The sequence below is a fragment of the Haplochromis burtoni genome, unplaced genomic scaffold, assembly GCF_018398535.1.
Source record: "Haplochromis burtoni strain Fernald_Lab_line unplaced genomic scaffold, NCSU_Asbu1 Contig_266, whole genome shotgun sequence".
Classification (NCBI taxonomy): Eukaryota; Metazoa; Chordata; class Actinopteri; order Cichliformes; family Cichlidae; genus Haplochromis; species Haplochromis burtoni.
The window spans coordinates 461,947-470,962 of record NW_024582627.1 but is presented as its reverse complement, the minus strand read 5'-3'; the positions used below and the strand labels follow the sequence as shown (position 1 = coordinate 470,962).

The 9,016-nt window shown below is 39.9% G+C and overlaps 1 protein-coding gene across 2 annotated transcripts; it reads left to right on the top strand.

Moving 5' to 3' along the window:
• Positions 1–944: 944 nt before the first annotated feature.
• On the top strand, positions 945–8,989 carry cdc7 (cell division cycle 7 homolog (S. cerevisiae)). Of its 2 annotated transcripts, none has more exons than XM_005939361.3 (12): positions 945–1,163; positions 1,399–1,486; positions 2,194–2,280; positions 2,386–2,521; positions 3,331–3,424; positions 3,599–3,741; positions 3,979–4,042; positions 4,496–4,603; positions 5,549–5,706; positions 5,971–6,053; positions 6,374–6,523; positions 7,333–8,989. In XM_005939361.3, exons 2-12 carry the CDS (start codon positions 1,399–1,401, stop codon positions 7,785–7,787), a joined length of 1,566 nt encoding a protein of 521 aa, XP_005939423.1. In that variant the 5' UTR covers positions 945–1,163; the 3' UTR covers positions 7,788–8,989. The 2 variants fall into 2 exon arrangements, with proteins under 2 accessions (XP_005939423.1, XP_005939422.1); XM_005939360.3 differs by having other exon boundaries at positions 948–1,163; positions 3,979–4,312.
• Positions 8,990–9,016: the final 27 nt, after the last annotated feature.

Sequence of the window (9,016 nt, the reverse complement as noted above, 5' to 3'; positions counted from 1 at the left end):
GGTTCTTCACTAAGTTGGCTGTTTATACCTTGTGTTAGATGATGATGACTTTTTTATGCTTAGTTATAGTTCTGTTTTAGGTGGCTTAACAAACAAAATAATTAATTTCACTAAACATGGTCAGGTACATTGAAAAGACTGAAAATGATTTTAAAAAAGCAGCCTCCTAAGAAAAATGTCCAATGAGGTTTTGAAAACCTGGAGAGAAAAAGTATAAGGAATTCTGTCTCCTTGAAAACAAAGTAAAAGCAAGAAATGAGGACTCAAGACTTTTGCACAGTACTATATATCCAAGTTGTTATTAAAAATATAACCACAGCTATATGATAAACCTATAGGAGGTGTTAAAAACACGTTTGCTAACCGAAGTGAAAATAACCAGACATGAACAAGAAAAACAAGAACTGAAATTATGCATTAGATTTATCTGTGGGACGATATTATTGTAAAATATGAACTATTTCACAACCTGTTGATTTCTGCATTTATAACTGCTGATAAATGGAAAAAAGTAAAGTGATGTGAGAAACATCCTTCAACCATGTTAACCAAGTTTTGATGAGGCACAATTTGTCCACCAGAGGGCGCTCTACATCTGTTTTTTGTGTTTGAAAGGGAAAAAGAATATTCGACTATTTCAATTGAATATTATATTTTTAATCAAAAATCAGTGTTGAATGGGCTCCTAAAATATACAGGAAATGTTATTAGTTTTAGTCTTTTTAAATTTGGTCAAAATTGTCAACAGCCATTCTTATGAGGCAACAACTCATAACGGAGTAACAAGGAAAATAAACAGAAAACACTAAACTGTTATTTGGCTGTGTAACGTGTAATTCACAGGCAGCAGTTTTAGTTTTAAATAAGTCATGCAGCGATACATCACAACTGTAATTAAATCGTTCTCGTCCGTGTGCTTGGAGCGTCACGTGATTTCTGCTGCTGTACCGCGAGATTTCGTTGACGTCACTTTTAGCGCGGAGTTTGTTGTTGGCGGAGACGCTTCAATCCGAAAGTCTGTACAAAGTTCTTCAGCCACCGCCAGAGCGGAATATAAACCTATAATTGATGCTTTACCTGTAGAGATGTTGGTCGGGGCTGTATGGTGACTTTATGAGGCGTTAATTTGAGACACTTTTGGACTTTACAACCAACCCCAAGCGGTAAGTTTCTTTGTGTTTTTGCTCTAGCAGCCGCAGTTAGCGAGCTAACAATATGCTAGTGGTATCTAGGAAGTCGGACCGCGCTCTTCAAAAAACTATAACTGCAGACATTTACAGTAACGAGGACTTGTACAGCTACAGAATATTTTAAATAAAGTGTTTACCAAACTTAAATCACGAGTGTTTGCTCCATCTGTAAGTGTCTCTAACGATGTTCCTGTTTTCTGGTTTTCAGATGGAGTTTTCTCCTGCCTGCGTTGAGCCCAGCACAGACGGATGCCTTATGAAAGCTGACAGAGGTCACAAGAAACGGAAAATCTCCCGTGAGTTGGACAACTGTGATATGACAGAAATATTTCAGTAGAAATGCATCCTTATGTTGGAACTACATTATTATATTATAGCTGATATACAATTAAAATCTGTGTGCTCAGCTATAGTTTGTCACTGTAGCTTAGGGTTTGCACACAGTATTAATAACCTCACTCTGGGCAGAATTTATTTTTAAGGCAATCACATCATATTTTTTATATTTATTTTGCTTTCTTTGTTCTTTTTAAACTTAATTTAAGATTGTAGGATTTTTTTAAATAATACCATAAGTGCATCTACTAGAAGGCTGAGGGGTAGCAGTGTGGCCGCCAGTATTTTTCTTTAACTCCAAATTGTGTCACAGTTATTGATCTCCGTCTGCATTTAACACATTCACTCAGTGAAGCAGTGGGCGCCCGGGGAGCAGCGTAGGGACGGTATCTTGCTCAGGGGTACCTCAGGGTAGCCGTTCAGTGGATTTGAACCCTCGACCTTCCGATCATGGGGCCTCTACCTACTGAGCTATCCCTGCCCTCAATGCGAACGCCCAACGCAGTGCTCAAACCCACCACCCTGAGATTAAGCCGGGCTTATACAGCTGTATCGATACTCTATCTCTCTCCCTTCCCATTCCTATTACTTTCTATGTGTTGACCATATACACCACACTAGTAATGGTGTTCTGACAGTTGATTTTTTTTGTCTTGTTTGTTTCCAGCGGACGTGGAGATGGACATTGAGTTTCTTTACAAAGCTGTTCCTCAGCTAGCCAAAGTTTTCCGCATTATAGACAAAATTGGAGCAGGTATGTAGTCAGTTTTGGAGTTTTTATACAGCTGGGAGAAGGATTGTTAGCCGTTCACTAACCTCATAAGGAGTAGTGCTGATGACATTTGTGCGTCTTCATTAGGTACGTTCAGCTCAGTATACTTGGGTGAGACGCAGATGCGAGATGGGAGGAGAGAGATGTTTGCACTGAAGCATCTAATCCCAACAAGCCATCCCACACGGATTGCTGCTGAGCTTCAGTGTCTCACTGTTGCAGGGTGAGTCCAATGAAGTAACTTAGAATTTTATTGACATTACACTGATGTTTTTTCTATCAACATCTATTTATTTAGTTAGTTTGTGTTACTGTAACACTATACACTGTCACTAATCCTTCTTAAAGACCTGGACCTGGTTAAATTATAGAGTTCCTTTGAGTTGCACTTTCATATTTGGCATTTCTTACATGCCTAATGCATTGAGTTGCTGATATGATATTGGCTGATTAGATATTTTCAATAAAGAGCAGAGTAAGTAGGTGTGCCTAATAAAGTGGCTGGTGAGTGTATGTTTTTATTATTTGACAGATAATGCGGGGATTCAATTTGATTATTATTTAATTTTCCTATAATTCCATGTGGAATTGGTAGCACACCTCCAAATTAAGTCTGTGAAGGTTCTCAGTCCAAATTAACCTCCACACTAACTTTTCTTTTAGTATTACCGGTACTGTGTTTGTGAAAGAGCCGAGTATCCCAAAAATGTAAAATCAGAAAAGACCAAATTTTATTTGATTTCTTGCTTTTAAGTTTATTTTTATGCTGTGGTAAATCGATGTGTGGGTTTCTCATTTGTGACATCTTATGATTCAGTTTAACCTACGCAGTTTGGTACACTGCTGGCTGGGGTTGACAAGACGTGCAGCATAAAGCACACCAATTTATATAAATGAGTGTGCATTTGTGGTTGAGTGCTTCTGTAATGATTCTTGGAAGTGAACGTCCGAGATTGACATTTCTTGCAGACATAACACATTATAATGAAATGACGCCTGTCTTCTGAGCTGTGCCCTTAATCCACTTTGCAGAGGCAGAGAGAATGTGATGGGAGTGACATACTGCTTCAGGAAGGAGGACCATGTGGTGATTGTAATGCCCTACATGGAGCATCAAGCCATTGTGGTAGGTACTTTGTCGTATGTTACTGCAGTGACATGCAGTGTTTATACTGAAGTGATTTATTTATTTTTAATGGACACAATCTGAGCTTCTAAATCAGTCTCTTCTCCTGATTATGTTGACGTTGCTTAAAAATGTCTTTTAAAACTTCTGATTGAAACTAAACATATTCACCAGGACATCATTGGGTTGCTAACTTTTGAAGAGGTCCGCCTGTACATCTACCACCTGTTAAAGGCTCTGAAACACATCCACCAGTTTGGCATAATTCATCGAGACATCAAACCAAACAATTTCCTCTACAACAGAAAGAGCAAAATGTAAGTAGCTGCAGAACATTTGTAATGTTTTATCTGTTGTCAATTCTAATGCTAATATTCTGATGTAGTGCTCATGTTCTGATGCTATGTGTTGTCTATATTGATACAGTGCTGGAGCATCACTCAGCTATAAGATTAGAATGTATGTTAAAAAGTAAATTACACTAATAAATTCCACATACACTTTATTACATTTTGGCTTTTGTGTTTTGTTTTTTTGTGTAACTGTATGCACAGGTACGCACTGGTGGATTTCGGCCTGGCACAGGGTACAGCTGACACCCAGATTGAGCTATTGAAGGTGGTGAGAAAGAGACCATCACAGAAAGGTGGAGGGTCCACAGGGAAACAAGTGGCTGCACAGCGGAGCAAAGCACCACCTAAACTCTCTTCAAAAACCACAACAGTCTCCACCTCTCTTCCACTGCCTGCACGGCAGCAAATACACCCAACAAATTCCTCCGCATCTTCCTCCACCACCACAGCTTCTTCAACCTCTCGAAAAGCACTGATTAAAAAAGCACATTCTGCTACCACCACTGTGACCACCTCTCGCACAAAGCACACAAAGGTGTCTGCACTTATTTTATTTACCATCATTTTTATCTTCATTAGGTGTTTCTGTCCAGTGATAAAATTTACTCTAATTACACTTCACTGTGTTGCACAAGACTGAAGTATGGTTATGGTTGGATGTTTATAACATCATTGTTTATGTTTTGCTTATGTCATCGTCCATGTTGGTTTTCTTTAGGATTTGATAGAGCTACGCAAAGCACCACGGACTGTGTTTGGAGAGAGGGACCTGAACAGCTGCACACCAGCTCTCTCCAACACCAAACACGCTGCCATTAGGACAGAGGTAAGCAATGGGGGAAAACTACAGTACTGTGCAAAAGTCTTGAGCTGCTGCTCATATCTTTAGATTTTCTTGCAAGAAAAGTTTTTCTTTGGACATTGGCCGGACCCAAGCATTTTAAGAGGAACATTTTTTTGTTTGTTAATCCACTCAACACTGACCTTTGATCCAAGCATAGAAAAGGGACTAAACTAAAGGGATGAACCAGTGTTTTGTCTACACATAAAAAACAATTTAGCAAAGAAAAACATTTAAATTGTAGCCTGTTACAAAAATAAATTGTTTTACTATGAAGTGATGGAAGAAAACGATAACGACAATAGCGCATTATGAGAGACATAAATGGTATATTTGCACCACCAGGGTGATTCCGAAAGAGCTATTGGCTGAAAGCTTTCAATAGCTCAGCATGGTGTGCATCACCAAAAAACATATTCAGCTCATCTACAGTTATGCAGTTCACACTGAACATGACACAGCCATCCTAATCCTAAACCTTGCTATTTTTCCTCCCTGTACTGCAACTAATTACCTTTAAAATATTAACACTGAAAGCTTTTTGTAGTCTTTGCGCTGCATATGTCGCTGACCTCCAGACTTTCATTCCCTCCCACTCCCTGTGGCTCATCAACAGATTTACTGTCATTAGCTTTCATCAGCATGGACAAGATGGGTTTTTAGAGGCTTCTCTTATGCTGTGACGAAGCTCTGCAACTCTTGTCTCTCAGGTTCACATGTAGGACTGCTTAACAGAAATAAAATTACTTTTTTATATAAGCTTATTCAGTTTGATAGCATTAGGTGCTATCAAACCCCATACTGAGCTACACTGTGTTCCCTGCTGCAACTTTTCCTGCTGGGTCTTATTATTATTATTATTAAGTGATATAAGGTGACCTTGAGTGTTTTGGAGGTGACATTAAAAATTGAATCATCATTACTCTTTAGCTGGTAAAACCAAGTAAAACAGAGGACGCAGCCAGCCGTAAGTACTCTTCAGCCACCCTGCCTGTCAGGACCCAGAGCAGCAGTCAGAGACCCGTACAGCGAGGTCTAACCTGTAACTGCTACTTCACTGATCGGGTCTGCAACGTCTGCTTGTCCAGGTAACTAACAAAACATCCTCCTGCACCTCCTGTTTACCTTGCACATGTTTTGGGCATTATTCTAGACAGTGAAACATTTATATGATTTCTTTCATTTATATGAAATATGATTTAATGGTGCTTGTGTCAGCTGTACAAGAACAAAAATTATTTATTATTAAAACTAAATTCTCGTTCCAATCCACTTCCACTAAACGAAGAATTTTTAGTTTCTGTTTTGTGTCACTTCTAATACCTCGTTCCTGTCCTTGTTTGTGACTGCAGAAAGTCGCAGGTGGCGCCCCGGGCAGGAACTCCAGGGTTTAGAGCACCAGAAGTCCTCACAAAGTGTCCCAACCAAGGCACGGGTGGGTGTCTCAAGTCATTATTTATAATACATGTTTAAAAGCAAAGAAAATAAATATATGTATCTACCACACTGCTGCTTTAGCCCATCTGCTTTGATGTGGTTTGTTGAACGTGATTTAAGGTGCTGCATGCTCAGAGATGCTCTCTAGTATTAAAAAAACAAAATCTGTTTTCTCATGCTTGGTAACATTTCCTGTCATATGAGCCAGGCAGGTTTTCCAAAAATTGCCTAAAAATAGCAAATTTGGGATGTTCTCTTTTTTATTCTTACTAATCTGCACTCTTGCACACTCCCCTGTCCTGTCACCCTGCACTGCAGCCATAGACGTGTGGTCAGCTGGTGTGATCCTGCTGTCACTGCTCAGTGGCCGTTACCCGTTCTTTAAGGCCACCGATGACATGATTGCGCTCGTTCAGATCATGACCCTACGAGGCTCCAGAGAGACCATCAAGGCTGCCAAGTCGTTCGGTGCGTATAAATTTCTTCTTCTGGGTCTTCTGCAGAACGCAGATCCTCACTGCACCTGCAAGACTGCAGTGATTAATCCTGCAGGCAGTTCATCACCAATAGAGTCACTATAATTCTGCAGTGGAACAATATTCTGCAGCACAGTTTTCAGAGTTAATGCACTGCATAAATATAAATATGGGGAAAAAAAAAATCAAGTATAGTGAACTGAAAATGGTGCAGAACAACACATGAAACTTTTTGTGTTGTTTTAAATTTGATGCCAGCTCCATGTTTCTGCAAAGGTCTTGTAGCAAACTCTGTAACCTGATCAGACCAGGGGGTGCAGTGAAATGCTTTCCTTCTCTCACGTGATTTAGGATTTAAGAATTCATGGCTTCCTTTGTTGTATTTTTGATTTCATGATGCTCCAAATGCATTCAGGGGGTGACAGCTCTGGCCTGCAAACATCTTAGTTTAACACCTGGAGCCGTGCTGCTGAAATGAATCCTAAAAGAGGTTCAGCAGGACCTTCCCTGAAAAAGACGTATGCAGATGTTCCAAAACATTTCAGAGATGTTCTGGATAATCTCCATACCTCAGAAAGACTGAGAATCTAGGATGACCTTTTTAGCTCGACTATTTTTAAAAATATATTTCACACAGTATAGAATTATTGTTTTTATTAGGTCCTGAGATGGGAAGAAAAAGATTCACAAATCACTGTGTTCCATTTTCATTTACATTTTAGCGTCACATTTTCAGAAACAGGGTTGTAAAAAACCTCTGTACAGAGTGATCTTATTTTTATGGGCTTGAATCTGATTCAGGTAAAGCGGTGGTGTGCAGTCGGGAGCTCCCTCGACAGGACCTCAGGACCCTGTGTGAGACGCTCAGAGGATTTAGGCCATCGCCAGATAACAAAGTCACACCACTTCCTGAGGCTACGGCAGATTCCACTGACACTCATCATCACAAGATCCAAGATGATACGCCCACACACCGTCCCACTGAAAGAACACTCAAACCACACAAAAAGGAAGCAGATGAAACTCCTGCAGAACTCTTGTGTAGTCACACGAACAAGCACAAACATTCAGGTGGTAATGACACCGCAACTCGCCTTCCAAAACAGGAAAAGATGGGAGAGGAGGAGGATGAGCGTGGCTGGGACAGAGTTCCCGATGAGGCTTACGACCTGCTGGATAAGCTGCTGGATCTGAACCCTTCCACCAGGATCACAGCTGCTCAGGCTCTTCAACACCCGCTGTTCAAAGACCTGTGAGACTGTGCTGTGAGAGCACCAGGAACCAGTAAAACTATGATGTCCTAGGCTGTGGTTCAGGTGCAGAAAAGGCACGTGAGCATGAGAGAAAACGTTCACTCCTTGTAATGTGCTGCAGTTTTCCCCCCTTCGGCTTCGTGGTTGACAGTAAAGTAAAGATTTCTTATATTCACAGCAGCTATGATATAGTCTAAAGAACTGTGAAGAAGGGCATTTTAAAATGGTGGAAACATTGCAGATATTGCTATAACTCTTGACCTTTTAAAGAGGGAATAATCCATATTTTGTTTACAGTTATCACTGCCATAAAGGCTTTTAATTTGAAGGTGCATATCTGTATCCTGTGAATGTGTGAAATTCTGCTTCATTAGTGTGTGCATGTCTGAGTTTGGTTTATTTATGGAAAACACTGAAGTGTCAGTTTTTCCCAGTTCAGGTTAATAATAAAGGCAAAAACAAAATGACGTCTCTCATTCAGGTTACATGGTTATATTCATTTAGAAGGAATTTATTTTCCACTTTTTGTTACCTGGACCCAAGAAAACAGTTCAGCATTTATTTATTTTTTGTAGTAACCTGGGGTAAAAATATAGGTTGTAGTGAAATAACTTGCTTATGAATTGCTAATATCACCAAATTTTGCAAAGTTTTTTAAAAATGGTTGAATGAATGAAAGGAATTATTTTCTCAAGATTGGACTATTGCTGCTCTCTTCTCTGGCATTAATGAAAAGTTGCGCTCTCTCGTCAAAACGCGCCTGTGGCCTCGATGTACGTAGCAGAACCTCTGACCCCACGTGTGCCTGCTCACAGCCTCGGGTTGGACCCTTCAGGCTGTGCTAAAGGCAAGAATTTAAATCTGTAGGTGATTTTGCTTTTTCAGGCCCCCTCACATCTGGAATGACCTACCTGAGAAGATCGAGCACACAGAGCCAGACTTCCTTTGAATCACTGCTTAAATCTAAATTCTATAGACTTAATTTTAAACAATTCTGTTACATGGGATACATTTCATTACTTTAAGTTTGTTTACCCTTTTGCACTTTGTAAACTTATGTATCGTTTTGTGAGCTACTTTTCTGAGTCTTTTTTTGTTTTTACCTTTATAACCTATAGCATCTCTTTGTGCTAGAGTGTTCTGGGCAACACAGGCTGCATGAACTTGAGATATTTTTGTGACGGCAGGAGAAACTGAAGCTTCCAAAGGTTACAAATTTTTTTTTACCAAAC

Bases quoted from the DNA above. Each gene is read 5' to 3' on its own strand.
- cdc7 (XM_005939360.3), top strand. From the start codon at position 1,399: ATGGAGTTTTCTCCTGCCTGCGTTGAGCCCAGCACAGACGGATGCCTT. The intron at 3,742-3,978 runs GTAAGTAGCTGC...CTGTATGCACAG, and splicing joins TACAACAGAAAGAGCAAAAT to GTACGCACTGGTGGATTTCG. The intron at 4,604-5,548 runs GTAAGCAATGGG...ATTACTCTTTAG, and splicing joins ACGCTGCCATTAGGACAGAG to CTGGTAAAACCAAGTAAAAC.